The sequence below is a fragment of the Tetrao urogallus genome (genome assembly GCF_951394365.1).
Source record: "Tetrao urogallus genome assembly, chromosome: 7".
Taxonomy (NCBI): Eukaryota; Metazoa; Chordata; class Aves; order Galliformes; family Phasianidae; genus Tetrao; species Tetrao urogallus.
The window spans coordinates 47,976,943-47,993,794 of NC_136820.1; the positions used below are offsets into that span (position 1 = coordinate 47,976,943).

At 44.4% G+C, this 16,852-nt stretch overlaps 1 protein-coding gene across 2 annotated transcripts in view; it reads right to left on the reverse strand.

The window, feature by feature from the left end:
* The window catches only part of PTH1R (parathyroid hormone 1 receptor), a gene marked incomplete at both ends in the record, with an annotated part of 103,712 nt that overhangs the window by 18,151 nt on the left and 68,709 nt on the right, over positions 1–16,852 (reverse strand). Inside the window, 4 exons of one of the 2 annotated variants that reach the window (XM_079538707.1) lie at positions 478–664; positions 3,361–3,455; positions 14,164–14,282; positions 15,777–15,887. In XM_079538707.1, the coding sequence (XP_079394833.1) occupies positions 478–664; positions 3,361–3,455; positions 14,164–14,282; positions 15,777–15,887 (512 nt within the window). Of the gene's footprint in view, positions 1–477; positions 665–3,360; positions 3,456–14,163; positions 14,283–15,776; positions 15,888–16,852 lie in introns of those variants that run through there. The other variant, XM_079538708.1, reaches the window with a different exon arrangement.

The window sequence follows — 16,852 nt, forward strand, 5'->3', positions numbered from 1 at the left end:
TAGAAGAAGGTGAGATATCTACTACTGACTTTCTTCCTCATGAAATACCTCCACTCCAACCTTGGAATTAGCACCAAAAGTCTTTCAAGTCACCAAGAATCATAGAGCCATTTGAGTTGGAAGGGATCCTGAAAGGCCATCTAGTCCAATTCCCCTTGCAATGAACAGGGACACCCACAGCTCCATCAGGTTCTCAGAGCCCCGTCCAGCCTGACCTTGAGTGCCTGCAGGGAGGGGGCATCCACCTCCTCTCTGGGCAGCCTGTGCAATGCCCTGGGTGTTAGTTTCATGGTACAGACGTTATAGCACATTACAGCACAGTATTGCCTCTATGGCTCATATAGAGAGGAGCTCCAAGTGGAAAATCAACCAAATACCCACTGCAGTAATAGTGGGTAATGGTCCAATGCCTTGCTGAAAGGGGTGAGGCATTGGGCAGAAAGGACAGAGGTATGAGGTTGCTGTGGTGATACTCACAAACTGTGACTTATCTGCTGGAGGTGCTTCAGTTATGGATTTCAGGTCTTCCTCAGAAATCCTCTCCATCTCCTCCAAGGCTGACCCAGAGTACAAGACCGCATCCTTCACGAAGATGCTCACAGCTCTCAACATGAAGGAGACAAACAGGTGCATGTGGATGTAGTTTCTAGTGCAGTGCAAACGCCTGGCATGGAGCAAAGAGAAGAGTTGGAGTAGGTTAGCCTACCTGTTAGAGAGATTGAGGGTCACCTATGCTTCTTGAGAGTCCCACACCATTGACTTTGCATTAGGTCAACATGGTACCTATACTCATTTCATAAAATCAGACAACCATACAACGGTTGGGATGGAAGGGACATTAAAGCCCCTCCAGTTCCACCCCCTTGCTGTGGGCTGGTTGACCCCCCACTACATCAGGCTGCTCAGGGCCTCATCCAAACTGGCCATGAGCAACTCCAGGGATGGAGCAAAGCTCTTGTTTCTCACTAGGAGCTTCTGGCAAGAAGCGAAGATGCATTTCGCTTCTATTGGGCTGAAGTGGTGAGGATGCATGCAGTGGGCTGTGTGCTGTGAGTCTAAAGCTAGAGGATGAAGTGAGCCATCATCAGCTGTGCAGTGTACAGGGCATGGGCATCCTCATATGCAGCATTGCACAGTGTTCAGTGCATGTGCCATAAGTGTGCATCAGACATGTTGTTGTTTTCCCAGATGTACAGCCATCAGGCAGGATACATGCACAGCTCTCACTGATACTAAAGCATAGATCTCTGTCCCTCTCACAGGTGACTCCTCCAAGAACACCACTCCTCTCATAGAGTTAAATCTGCATTTAAAGATTTCACTTATCTATCTGCATTTTGTGCAGAGGAAATGGGCTGCAAATACTGCTGAGCTTGAGGACAATAAAAACCTTGCAGAGTGTCCTGTAGCATAAACTGCTTATTTTTGTGCCCATGCCAAATTACATCCTGGGGTTAGCATCTGGGCTGTTTCCTTTGATTGCCATTGGTGGACATGCTGAACAGTTTTGGGGCTTCACCCCAGCAGTGGCTGCATTGCAGCTGCAGGTGAATGACCCCACAAATGCTGATTGTAAAGCGCTTTAAGGTCCTTTTGGGGGAAAAGCTGGATGGTAAGAAGTGAATTGGTCACAGATCCATAAGGTGTGTTCTAGAGGCAGTGATTTTGCCTCTGGGGAGAAGAGTGAGCACGAATCAGTGAATGGATTTATACCCTCTTAAATCCCCAGCTCTAACATCAGAAACACAAATATGATTGCACAAATACAAGACATGTTCTTTCTCTTTTGGGAGACCTTGTCACAGTAATAACAGTTGTTTCCTGTACTAGTATAGTCCAAATTAAGCTAAGTGGAATTGCTGAGGTATAAATGAAGATGAGCTTTGCTCCCTGCACTTTAAATGTAGGCAGTGAATCTCTGGATTATACATTAACTGGAATAAAGTCTGGCTTGGCCTCTGCTGCTGCTTCAATCCTTGGGGCAAAGATTCTCTCCACCTGCCTAGTATGGGCTAGGAATGACAAAGTGATACTTCTTGAAGCTAGGAGCACTCATGCATATGTGGACATTAAATATTTTATTACTCTTGCCAGCATCATGCAGAAAATTGAAAAAAGAAGAAAGGGTTGAGAGGGCAGGAGATTGCTGGCTTTTGTGGGGTATGGTTGGATTTTGGGATCATGCCTCCAGGAGGGGTCTGCAGCCCACTCTACCTTGTGTGTTTCACTGGCTCAGGCATTGGGATGCTTTGCTATCCAGGCAAACCCTTTCAGCCTCCTTTTGCTCACTACAGAGAGGTCTGAGAACTTACAGAGCCAAAGGGCACATGTTTTATACCAGCTGGCATGTCCCTGGGGTTTAGCCTATGCTTGCATGGTGGTAGCTGCCAGTTTCATCTGTTTGTTGCATGGAGAACCTCCCTTTGCAGTCGATGTCTGGGTCCTGCTGTCTACCATGAGAGGTGACTGCCAGCAGCCAAAGGGAGGAAAATGTGGCACTTGTGGCACTGGGACCAGGGGGTCAGAGCTCTGCTCTATCTGCTTTCCAGATATGGGTGCCCAAAGGACAAATTTTTGCTGTGAACCATAGAATCACAGAATCATAGAATAGTTTGGGTCGGAAGGAACCTCAAACGTTATCCATTTCCAAGCCCCTGCTGTAGGCAGGGTTGCCAACCACTAAATCAGGCACCAGATGAGTTTGCCCAGGGCCCCATCCAGCCTGAATACCTCCAGGGATGAGGCATTCAAAATTCTCTGTTAATGAGACTTTCATCCTGCCTCTGGTGATGATGGTAGCAAAAAAAAAACATGCAAAAGGCAGCTCAATAGGCAGGATGGTGCAGGTTCAAACCAGTATTTAGGGATCTACATCCCTTGGACAGTGGAGAGGGCAGGCAGAAGAGCAAGTAATCATTTCTAGCTCCCCAGGTACTGGAGCAGAATAGGGAGAATGACTCTGTCCAAGACTTTTATGTGGCCAGAGTTCCCTTCAACTAGTCTCTCCTTCAATAAAGTTTGGGTTTGCATTTCCCTTTTGAAACCTTAATCACCTAAAAATTACCCATCTAACTCCAAGGACAATTAGGAACAGAAAACTCTACATGGTATTCTAAATGAGACAAGTCTCTTCCTGGAGCTGTTTCACTTCCCGTTTGTTATAATAGAAATCTCCATTGCAGACAATGGGAAGAAGTTCAAACATCCCTCCCCTCATCCCCCAGAAGTTTGACCTAATTGGGACTAACACAGCCCAAAGCACAGATGCAACCCTTTGCCATCCCAATTTTATCCTTTAGGAAAGCCCAAGGCTTTTCCAGTCCAGCGATAACTCGCTTAGGTAAAAACAGAGCCGCCTACCTGAAGTATCCCAGGATAAGGACAGCAACTGTGAGGGATCCCAGAGAGATGGAGTATCCAACAGTATAAATCAAATAGAGGCGATCAAAGACCTCCTGCAGTACAAATGATGGAAAAAATAGCGTCACATTAGAACGCGTCCTCCTGCATCGTAACACATCCACTGTAGCAGTACAGAGATTCAGGCTGTTGTACCTGTTGGGGTGTAGATCTCTGGGCTTGGGGAACCTTGGGCAATCACACCTGATGTCATCTTGTGGACATTACAGCAGCTTGGAAAGTGAAATTTCTCTTTCCTAATGGCTGGGGGGAGCTGTGATTTTTGCAATGGAATTGTGACGAAAAGGGGAGTTTTGCAGCATTTTCATCCCAAAGGAACCCAAAGCGCCTTACAAACTCTCAGCCAAATCCAGAGGTCACTTGTCAATTTTTGCTCAAATAGAATGCCCACCGACCTGGGATTTTTTGACGGAAGAGCAAAATTTAGCTGTAGGGCTGTGCCATGCTATTGCTGATTGTCTGATGGGCAGGCTGGTTTAATGTCAGCTTACCACAGAAAACATGGGGAGGGCATATTTTGGCTCAGGGTTGTGAGAAGAAATCAATTCCATTTGTGTTTTTAATCTAAAGCACCCTATGACTATGGTTATCCAATGCAGACACAACTTCAGCTGGCCAAAATCCCATTGGAAATGGTCCTGTTCACAGGAGAACTCAGCCATTCATCCTGCAGTGTTAGCTGCCTTGCCCCTCTGTTTTAGAGCTGGGCCTATAAACCCTTAGCTTTCCATTAGATTTTGAGATGTTTTCCTTCATTCTGTAGCTGGAGCATGTGCCTTAATGTGAGGCTTACTGAACTTATCTGCCTGAAAAGGGTTAAAATGCTTGCCCCATCCTGGCTTGCGCTGCCTTTCATCATCTGAACTCAGAAATAAACTCAGAAGAAACCAACCAATTCAGCATCTTTCTCCTCATTCCCTCCTCCTCCACCCCCCGCCTTTCCCTCACCCCACCCGCCGGGCTGCAATAACATTCGTAACACGGGGTTCTGAATGACAGCTCTGATTTTGATTTGAGGCTAGCAACGCTGTCCTGGAATGCAAAACCTCAGCCCTATTACATCAGAATCCCCAGATATGTGAATGTTTCTTTGCGGTTTCCATTGGTAGAGTGGTGTGCTTGCCAATGTTAATCCTAGTGTGGATGTGTGTGCATGTATATATGTGTATGTGGGGACAGCAGGCACTAAAAAGTGAATATGAGGAGGCTGGAGAGTTTTAGGAAAAAAAAATATGTTATAATAAGTCGTTCCCTGCAAGGCCTGGAGCACATTTCCAGCTGCCAGACTGGGGTCATCTTTGAACTGGAAAACATTTGCCTCTATAGTGAAAATTAAAAGAAAAAAAAAAAAAACAAAAAACCTTACTCCAAGTTCTGGATTCTTGTTCGTTTGGCAAATCTGAGGCGTTACTACGCCCAGCTGAACAAAAGCATCCCTGAGCCCCATTCAGAAATTCAACCGGAAAGATCCATGTTCCTATCAGACAACGACACCATTGTAGCAGCAATGGCCTTGGAAAGGGCCTGCTGATTGGCTGGCAAAAGACTTTTGGAGGCTGTGGTTAATTCCTCTGATTAACCACAGGGCCTCTTTTTGAAAGGACGTGGAGTCAGAACTGCCAAGACATACACATGCGTGCATGCATGCACGCTACTCTGCCTGCTTGCAGACGTAGGTGCTGCATGTCTCACCCAGCATCACAACAGAGATCCTCCAGAGAAGGTTAATTTTTGGATGGGGTGTTAAGGTCCTCGAGGAAAGCCTTGGAAGGTTTCCCAAAATGCTGAGATGGACCTTTGAGAGGGCAGTTCCTGCTTATTAGTTTCCAAGAGTACTTGTTCTTGCGAATGGGGAGACCTGGATTTACCCAGGGGAAAATAAAAGGGCAGTTCCAGTTCTCATTCATCTCCTAGCTCAAGGGAGGTCCCAGCTGTGGAAACCAAAGTGCTGAATCAGGAAAGGTCCTCCAGGTAACAAAACACTGAGTCATCTGCCAGCTGAAACAACCACCTCCATGGTCTGAGAAACCTCTTTCTCAAGCTAATGGAAGATCAAATAATTCACAGAAGACCACAAAAGTCATGCATAGCCAAGCCAAGGACATTGCTTCTATAGGCTTCAGACAGTGTGTTCTCCAACAGACTATCCTGCTACAGGAGTTCCACATGATGTCTCTGGTAATCTGCCCTGAATGCACACTGACTGTCACTGGTCCTCTACCAACCTATTGGAAGTGGCAACCCAGCCTTAATAAGTGTGGCCTTGCCACTCCATAATACACTGTTTTAAAAGGTGTGACACTTTAACTCATGCCATTTAATTTGACTCTTGCTGTAATTCTTCACTGTTTCAACTGTTGATGCATGCACATTGAAAAAGGAGAACCTGAAAAGAAACTGAAGGAAACAGAAGGACACAAAACCCCTTTCAAGATCCGTGATGCTGGTGGTATGGACTATTAACAAAATGTAAAATTCACAATATAATAGCAAGATTAGGAAACATCAGTTTCATAACTGATGTCCTTGAATACTACTGCCTGCCTACTCCATCCCATGCCCTGCTGGGATGAGATAGTGTTGGGAGAGGTTTGGTATGGATCTAATCTTCATCCTTTCTTCTTCCCAAATACTTTGGGAAGGCATTCTTGTTGCTGAGCCACTCACACTTGCTTCTGGAAGGATTTGGATAGGTTAAGGTGGTTAAAGTGCTCTGCTGTGGGTGACTTGCCTTTGGGGTTAGTGAAATGGCTTCCCATCAAGTCAAGCACCATACTACCTCTCTAGATCATGGTCTGTGGTTCTCTCAGGCACTGTACAGCCTATGAGCCCTTCTTTTCTCCCATGCTCTCTCTGTGCATTACAAAGCTCCACCAAACCACAGCCAACCGTCTTGTCTCTCCAGGTGAACTGATGTGTCTGCTGTGAACCAGCCCACCTGCTCCTTCCCTCCCCACCTCACTCCAGCCGTAACTCAGAGATCGATGAACCACAAAAGGCGTAAGTACTATTTCAGACATACTGAGTGCTAAGCCTGTAACAAGACCTTCCTTTCTCCCTCCCTGTTGGTGTGGTGGGAGACTTCCTCTCTGCTCCCTTCTGCATCTCAGCTTTCCGCCTGCCTGCCTGACCTCAGGGTAGGAACTTTGCTACAGCCTGATGACTTTGGGAGAACAGGAAAGAAAACAGAGCAGGAGATGTCTTCTATGTGAACTCTGAGAGTGCGTGGAAAAAAAAAAAAAACCCAACAACTAAACAAAATAAATGAAACCAAGCCACCACGGGCATCCAGAGGCTGCATATGCCCCCTCCCAAAAGGTCTCTGCATTCCCCTCTCCCTGTGGTTTGGACATCTTCCAGGTGTGTGACCCTCAGAGTAGTTTGCTGTTAGATTTTTATACAGTGCTCAGGCCTTAACCTGACTCCTAATTTGTCTGCTTCCACCAATGGAGAGGTAATGTGCATTGATCTGAACCCAGAGGAAAGCTGTTTTCCTCCAAAGAGCTCAGAGCTATATCAGAGAACCAGGCATGGGGCTTCAGGGCCCCATCCAGTGCAAAACCATGGCTGTGCTTTCCCTTTTGCACTGCAGCCTGTATAGAAAAATCTGTGACAGCTCCCTTGACTTTTAGTATGAACACATGAAGTTCCTCATAGTGGATGTGGGCCCCAGGTTTGATTTTGGATAGGTATTGTGTGGATGGCTCAATCAGTTCTGACCACTTGAGGTTCAGCAAGCTGGAAGAAGGAGGTATTTGGGGCTGAATTTCATAAAAAAAGACATGCTGTTAATCACCAAGTCTAACACCAACCCAGCCCTACCATGCCCACTGACTACATCCCTCAGAGCCACACCTCCATGATTCTGGAACACCTTCAGGGACAGTGACTCCACCATCTCCCTGGGCAGCCTGTGCCAATGCATCACCACTCTTTCTGAGAAGAAATTGTTCAATTGTTCCTAATATTCAACGTGAACCTCCTCAGGCACAATATGAAGCTATCAGCACTCATCCTACTGGCGCTGCGTGGGAGCGGAGGCCAACCCCCACCTCACCACAACCTCCTTTCAGGGAGTTGTAGAGAGCAGTAAGGTCACCCTTAGCCTCCTCTTCTCCAGACCAGATAATGGTCCCCATCCATTCAGATCTCAGGTAAGGCTCTTTGTCACTCTCAGGACTCAATTCAGTTGTCCTCACACGTGTCCCATTATTTCAGACGCATAAATGTCCTAGATGATTTCGAGCTGCTTTTACAAAAGCAAATAAGTTTCCTATAACTCCATATTGTACAAGCCATCACCAGGCAAATGTCTCTCACACTCCAGGACATTTTGTTTGATACCAGGTATGAACATAATCTATGTTACAGCCACTGGTCAAAGCATTCAGGGCTTTGATATTATTTCCAGTGACACAGGGATGACTGACATAGACTGAGAAATTTGAATCTGTATCTCTGTGATTGTATGATTTATCACCTTGGTGACTGGTGGCAACCTACATTCCAAATATCATTTTATTGCACTTTGTATCCAACTTTCTGCTTCCCCCCCTCCTACGTGAGATAATGCAAGACTGCAACATTTCTGCTGTGAAGCTGAAATGGATCCAGTGGTCTTACGAGGCGTCCGTAGGTCATGCTGAAGGGTGGGATTACCAGTGTGTTAGGATAGAAAAATATGTAAGGACTTCCCAGATCAAGTATCTGCAGACTTTGTGACAGCTGCTGATTCAGATGTTGCTAATGAGATGCTATTTCTGTATTTCTAATGAAATTAGCAGGGGCAGCATCTTACTGTTCTGAATGATAAGAGATGTCTGAAGCCTCTGTCACTAGGTCCAGCCACTGCATCCCTTCCCCTCCCTTTTTTATTTTGACATTCAGAATATAAATGTCAAATAAAAATATTTAACAAAAGATGTCACCTAAAAAACCTAAAGACAGGGAGAATGAATATTTGCAAAAAGTCACTGATTTCCAAAGCAAAGCAAAGCAAAGAAGAAAGTTGCTGTGGAGAGCACGACATTTTGCCACATAATTCTCTTGCCTTCATTCACAGAGGTGTCAGGCCTCTGTGAATCCCAACAGAGACTATGGTAGGAGTCTCCCTACCCAAATACAGCTGTGTAAATGTATTTCCAAGTGTGTTGAGAGCCTGTGTTCACCTGATAGGCAAGAAAGAAAGATCTTCAGATTCAGCTACCGACACCAAGTTATGAGGTGCTATGTGAGATACCTGGGGATACCCATGAGGACTCCAGAACTGCTCCTGAAGAGCATGGATTTCATAGATCACAGAATAACAGAGTTTGGAAGGGATGGCCGAGACCATTGAGTCCAACCCCGTGCTAAAGCAGGTACCCTACAATGGTCACACAGGTAGGCATAAAACACCAGATGCTCTCAGCAGGCTCTAGGTGTAAAACGATTTCAGGAGCACTACATTAAAAAGTGCTTTAGCATTTGTAGGAACCCATCAGGCATACTTTATAGGCATGGAATGAGGATTGCACGTGAGGATTACTTGCAAGAGTGAAGAACAGGCTTGGATAATACATTTTTATTCCTACACAAGCTATCACATCTATCCATCTTTTGTGATGCAAATGCACAACGCTTTTTGATGCTGTTTCATCTCTGTAATTCAGAACACAATGTATAAACGTGTTTTATGCTATCAGTTTGAGGATACATGAAGTTATTGGTTTCTAAAGGGACTCCAGAGAGTTCCAAGAGCCAAGGTCAGGCACAGAAGAATTTTGGTTTGAACAATGGAGTTTAGATAAAGCAGCCCTGGGCCATGCTGTGCCTTTCCTATTGTGTTTGGTATGCAATGGATTCCTGAGACCTCACTGATTTCTCTGGGAGCAGTAAAACCACCATAATATAAACAAGCAATTGCAGACGAAGAAGGGATTGGTGAGCTGAGGTTAGATCTTAGGATGGTCCATTTTGCTGGGTTGGTGGTTTCCAAGCTTAGCTAACCTCCCAAGTAGCTGGCACATATTCCTCTTCCTCATGATTTCTGAAGATGTCACATTTACCCTTAAGCCCATCCTTGAAAACAGGATGAGTCGGTCTGAGTTTTTCTTTTAATAAGATGTGTTTGGCTTCAGTGTTATTTTTGGGGAGGTGGAAATGAAGGGAATTTCTGCTTACTGAGCAAAATATGTCATTACTTCTGATAATGTCTTAAAGGGTGAACATAAAAATGGCCACAGGTGACCCATGGCCATTGGCTGGCTGTGTGAAAGCGAAAGGGTTCATGGTCAAAATATTACTGTGCTTTTCAGAGAGACATCGCCTCAAAAGCTGCACCTTTGTGCCAGAACCCATCAGGTCTTCCCAACTGTGCCACTTTTGATCCAAAGACTAGCTTCAAGAAAAAAGGCCACCCTGAATTATATCCTTAGAGGAATCTAAGAAAGCTCCAAGGAGAACAATCAGTCTGGGCCAAAGGTCCTTTTAGCCTTAGTCCCTGTCTTGTAGGGACAAACAAAGCAGAACAAATCATGGGATCACAGAATCACAGAATTGCAGAGGTTGGAATGGAACCTCTAGAGATCACTGAGTCCAACCCCCTCCTCCCCCCCGCTAAAGCACGGGGGGTTTTGATAGAGATAAATATACCTACACATAACGTATGTATGTCCTATTGTTCCCCCCAGGAACTGAAATCCAGGGAAAAGTGTCATAACAAAACAAATACCTCTGTATAATTACATACATACATATGTGCCTGTGTTTATATACAGTGCCCAACGATCCATCGAGTGATTGGTAGTAGTGAATACCCTCTACTGATGTTCAGCAGCTCAGCGACATGAAACACAGCAGACAGACACACAGATGGTGTTTAACCACACCACCTTCCTCAAAGGGTGAACACTGCCCAATCTATTCCCCTTCCTTCCCTTGTCTTCCCGTCTCTTTCTAAACACTGCAAAGAAAATAAACGGTTCAGAGCTGCCCAGTCAGGGTGCTGGGCTGGCGAGACAGCTCTCAGCTTGTCTCTTCAGAGGCAAAGAGGCTTTCTGAAAAGCCAGAGTGCAATTGGGATGCGGGATGTCCATGCACATCTCTTGGGAAGGGAGCTCTTTCTCGGGAAATAACAAAATTTCTCATGGTCTCCGCTGCACCAGTGAAGGGTTATCTTAAAAGAAGAATATGAGAGTTTGGAAAACAGCCCAAAGGAAACCATCTTATCTTCCCATGGCATGCTACGAGGACACTTTCCCATGAAACTCCTTTCTACGCTCCGCAAACATTTGCCAGACTGTGTCTGAGAGATGGTTCTTCGTAGCAAGATTTAAGCTATCTGCAAGGTATTGGGAGGAACACACTCCAAGAGCTAGCTGCAGCCTACCTGCTGCACTGGCTGGCGAGAGGACATCAATCTTCTGAGCTGTCACTCCAGCGTCCTTCAGCAGTGCTAATTTTCCCTTAGAAAACAGCCTGAGAGCAATTGCTCACCGAGCAGTTATGAGCTGTTAATTCTCCCAGCTCTAATGGCTTTAGCATAATTTGCTAATTTCAGAAAGTGGTTTCCTTGCTGCTCTGTGTGAAATAATCCATTACATGATTCAGGAAAAAGTAGTACAAGACACAAACCTTCTTAGGGGGTGTCTGCATGCTACTTTGGTCAATATTATAATTATTCCCACAGAGGCTAAAATGAGGAAGCTACACACCTAAACAAACATACGTGGACATATATATGTGTACGTGTACATGCACATGGCTGTTTGTTTAGGTGTGTCTGTATACACAGTTATCTATAGATATAGGCCTATTTCTAGAGATAGCCAAGCAGATATGTACAGATTGTCCCAGACATGCATTTCTTTCCTAATGCTTTTTGATGCACAGCTTCTAAAAATTTTCTCTTGTTGACATCTGCTCAGATGCTGTCCTGCTCAGAGCCCATGATCCCCATTTGGAAGGCTGGTTAAATGCAGCTGTTAGTGGTGACGCAAAGATGCTGTGCTCCTTGGGGGGGTGAGGGAGGGGGAAATAATAATAGCAAACAATCTCTCTCTAAGGATGATGAGTCTATTTGCCAAATCCTCTGATTCTCACATCTCTTGGAATATTTACTTCAAGCAACAATCAAAGGAAGGTTTATTAACATCAGTGCTTCAGAATCATGCCTTCCTTGCTTCTGATAGTCACTATACGACAAGGAAAAAAAGGTTATTCCTTTTTTTTCTTCTATTTCCACAGTGCTTTTTGTACTGGGAGGTCCAATGGTCACACTTGTCACCTAAGGTGCAACTATCTCTAGGACAAAACTTGACAATTACATGACAGCATGCAGCATTATGAAAATGCAAGTACAAGGGTAATAATAATACTAGTGACAATGAATAAAATATGCTGTTGAAAAGCATGTGGTAATCATGATGCAATTCCAAAGCTAGGGGAAACCTCCTTTATTTCTAATGTTCTTTGGTCTGGACAGGCATTGCTTAGGCAATACCAGATTATCCATTTAATCTGAACAATAAAGATGGAGTAGTTTGTCTCACCATTAAAAATCATTAAAGTCAATTCTGTGCAGCTAGAACAGAAAAGTAATGGCAAAAGGTGACTGAGCCTTGTGTACAGAATAATGAGGATAATAAGCTCCTTGGGAGGGTTTAATTAAAACAGCACATAGAAGCAGAGGTCATGAGGAGCAGTGATTTTCCAAGTAGGGGCAGAGCAAAGAACACAAATGCAGTCTTCTGCATCTTGGCACCTCATCTAATGTCTGTTAGGAGACACTGCCCCAGTGCTCCGTTTGTGAAATGACCACCTCTGCACTGAGGGAGACACAAGGCCAAATACAAGACACCCCAATATACACAAGGACAACAGACTTTGCTTTCAGCATTTTCTTCTGCCAGCCTGGGGGTGGGAGGTCTCTGTTTCTTCCTTGTGATGATAACAAATGTACAACTCTCTCTTCTTTATACCCTTCCCCTGCAGATTAACTAAGGCCAAGTCCTAGCCTCCAACATGGGAGGTTAAAAACAAGGGGAAATCTAGGAGACTTGCTCAGATGGAGGGATCTGAGCAAGGTGCTCAGCTGAGAGAGGTGGGAAAGGGGAGATGAAAGGTTAAGAAGCAGAAGCAATTTAGCAAAGCTCTCAGTGTGAGATGCTCAATGACTCCATCACCTACTCCAGAAACCATGCAAAGACCTCTGGGGCTAAAATAAGCTATTTCTACCATATAGAGGAGATATGTTCCACCAAAGCTCTTCTAAAAGAAAACATCACTGAGACATCATGCAGTAGTGGAACAGAACCTGGTGTACACAAAGATGTCTACAGTTTTACTGCATGATTCAACATATGAAGACAATTAAAATAACGTCTTTCCTTACTAAATAACTTTATTCTCCATCCTTGGAGATATCCAAAGGCTGTCTGGACGTGGTCTGGGGCAACTGCCTCTGATTGAGCAGGACACTTGGAGCAGATGACCTCCAGAAGTCCCTTCCAACCTCAACCATTCTGTCACTCAAATACTGTTTCACCATTGGAGAAGAAATATAAAAACTATCTGTGATTGGATTTAAAACTAAGAATATTCTCCCAAAGGGTCTGTGTGTCATCTTCAAGCTTGCTCTTTACTGTGAAGCTTACAATTTGATATTTGTCTCCAACTGTCTGAGAATAACCCTTGCTGCAAAGGATCAGTTCCCACTACCATACCCCATATCCAAGGAAAATATCTTCTAAACACCACTGAGAAACAAGTGATTTTTGCCAAATACTTTGCAAGTTAAAGAAATAAGAGATCAATCACACAAAGGTGGAAATGTCTCTTCCTGAAAAAGAATGTCACACTCTCTCTGGTGGCCCCATTGACAGCAAAAGTAAAAAAGAAAAGAACAAAAAAGCTTCTGTGATGCACTTGGAGAAATTCAGAAGCCCTGCAGAAGCACTACACAACTGGGGCAGACACAGATATAATATTTGTGCCTCACTGTAGCCAGTTGCTGCTTTTCCAGTTGTCTAAATGTAAACTAAGTCAGAGTAACGCCAATAGATCTGATAGAAACAAATATTCATCTAGGAGCATATAAGCCTTCTCTATGCACCTAGAGTCTCTTTTCTGACCTCTGGACTTGTGTCTCTCCTTTAGAATTGTGGCTAAAACCAGAATTAGTTAAAGATCTGCTCTTACATGTTCATTTGCTTTAGCAACAGACTTTTTCCCCGCTCGTCTCCAATGAACAGACCACACAGACCAGATCCTGTAGCTTATGCTTTTTAACAAGGACGTCCTGTGTTAAACACCTACAGAAACAGGGTCACTAACAATTTGATTAACACGGCTTTTCCCCCCTGTATGTGCATCTCCTAGTATACACAAGCACAAACGCAAAGGAATAATTAATAATAATCCAGTAACAAAATCACTGTTTGGTGGGGTAGATGGAGCCTCAGTGACACGAGGTATGACTTCCAATCCCTTCTTAGTGTCTGTGAACTGGCTCCATATTTCCCCAAAATCTCTTCACAAATGGAGTCATGTCAACTGAGTGAACCCTTCCTGGCCTTGAGAACAATTTCCCATTCAAATACTTGCTATCCAAACAAACACACACCTTTGGCAAGCTCGGGTGTGGTTTCCAACAGAAGGCAGTAAGTTAAAGCTCATCAGGGGTTTCAAATGAGGCAGCACTCCTCCAGCTAGCCCTGGATGAGGCCAACATTTCATGCCCCATGCAAAAATGTAATTGCCTACCCTCTCCCTTGTCTCGTTGGTGAGGAACTTGGCACATTCACTGTAGTTCGCCCAGGTGCGGTTGTTGCCTGGAACCAGCTCCCAGCTTCCATTCAGGTCACACCGGCGATAAGCATGGCCTGTAGGAGAGAAACAAGAGGCAGGATAAATGGAGCTAGACCTGAGAGAAGAGGAGAAACCTCCTCTTCAGTTCAAAGGTGGATTCCAAAGAACTCGGTGTCTCTTGCCTGCTTTGAAGCTCAGCCACAAGAGCACAATTTCATTCCCCTTAGAAATCTTAGTAGTTTTCTGATAAACCCCAGAGAGCTAACAATAAGTTGCACTTAGTTTAGATCAAGATAGTGGCTCTAAAATCTAAGGAAAGAAAGTGTAAATTTCAAAAGCACAATATCATTCTCATAGTTACAGCTCTCTCTATGAAAAAAAAACAACACAGCAATCTTCATTCTGTTGCTGCTCCTTTACAGATTTGGTGTATCTCAAGGTAGAGTTTTCCACGGCTAACCTGCTCATGATGACGGAAAGGGGAGAGAAGGCATGGTTTTGTCTTGTGACAGCTCACAGATGAAAACATTCTTGTTCAGATGTTTGTGTGGGGATACAATTGCGTGGGTTGTGTGTAAAAATTCCCATTATAGTTAATGAGGATGAGACCAGTTGAGAGATCTCAGTGACTGCGGAGGGAGACTTTGTAGACACATCTTCTGAGATGCTCACTGCCCTAGGCAGCTTCACCAGTGGATATTTAAGAGGTGGAGAATCCGTGCTGTCGGCTTATGGAAGAAAAAGGGAAATAGAAATGGGTCACTTGTTCCTTTCAGATCCTAACATGAAATGTATGTCTTTGGAAAAGGTCATCTCTCAAGAGTTAGGCTGGCTTGGCTCACAGTTTCTTATAGAAAAGGCAGGACATACTACATGCAACCAGAGTGCGCTGAAACGTAATTACTTATTTTCTGAAAACAGCAGCAAGGCTCTGCTAGGGATTTATCTTAATTCTTTAATTTTGCAGGCATTGGGTGCAGAGCTTTGCCTGAGAAAAGAGAATGCGTTCGCTTTGGAAATACACTGAGGGGTGAGTGTGCTTCAGCTGCTTCTAAAAACATGCACAGACTTTGCGGCACCAGAAGCGAGCCAAGAAATGCAGTGCCTGAGGGAAAGTGTGATAGGGAGGAATTCACGTGTTCTGGTTACCAACACTGTTCTCAGATAGTCACTGTAGGGGTCTGGGCAGGGAGTAGGGGTTAGAAAGAACAAACTTGTGAAGAATATAAATCAGGAGGATATCTTGTAGATTTCTATCGCTACCTGAAGTTTGTTTCAGCAAACAAATGTGGGTTTGTAACGCTGCAAGACTACCTAGTTGTACTTACAACCCATTGTGCAGGTGGGAAATGTATATTAAAAATGAGCTTTTTTTTTTTTTTTTTTCCTCTCTCTCTCTCTCTCTATATATATATATCTTCTATTTCTATTCTATTTCTATTCTATTTTTTATTTACCCTTGCTTGGATAAGAGTCACCACGCAAGAAATTCTAAAGGAGATTTCTAATTCCATGCCCTCCAAGTCTCTCATTGCTGTGGTTTTGCTGACCGTGGGGACAGCACTTACCTTTGTGATTGAAGTCATAGATGTACTCAGGACACGGCATAGCCACCACTTTGCCCGGCACACCTTCTGGCCAGCAGACAATACCATCCCACTCAGGAAGACAAAAGCCATCTGTGTAAGAGACACAAACATGAACAGCAGTCACCATTTTGAAAGGATTACCCACGTTGGTAACACTGTTATCCAGGGCTGATCTTGGGTATCACTGCCATTTTCCTTTTAGCATTTAGCTTCAGAAGGTTTTGGGTTAGGATGTGTTCAGCAGTGGGACAACAAATAGGCAGAATCATAGAATGGCTTGAGTTGGAAGGGATCTCAAAGATCACCCAGTTCCAGCCTTCCTCCTGCAGGCAGGGATGCCACCCACTAAATCAGGCACCAGCTCAGGCTGCAGGGCCCCCTCCAACCCAGCCTTGAAAACTTTAAGGGATGTAGCATCCACGACTTCTTTAGGAAAAATCCTGTACTAAGGAGCTAAATTGTGCTGTGGCTACATTGTGAGGCTCATAACAATCAGCTCAGACCTCTGAAAGGCACTTAACACCCAGATTAGATTGTGATTTCATGCCTAGACACCATCAGACCAAATTCAGCTATCATTTTTACTTCTTATTTACATCAGCCAATGCTATGGTACACCACAATGTTTTGCTGCTTTCTGAGATGTCCTCACTTACCTAATTCTGAGTGCATTTTTAAGTAAGGCTAAGACCAGCAACAATGTGTAGGGAGGTCCCATGGCAGTATTTTTTAAAAGTAGATACAGAATATTTTATTATCTTGTTACATAAGCAGTAAAGTGATGGAATCTGTTTCCTCCCTCATCTGACACTTTTTGTCTATGACTTCACTTGTTCTAGCTTCCTTCTCCCCCTCCTTCCCAGTGATGTAACCACAGGCCAAGATGCAGGCCATGCACTGATTGATTTGGAGCCCTGCCCATGCTAATTGCCTGGCAGTGCACACATGCTGATTAACCAGCTGCTGCTTGCAGCCAAGCACAGCTTACAATGATCGAGTTTCCCCAGCTTCTCTCCTTGCTTACTCACTATTTTGGATTTCTGCATTTTGCTCAG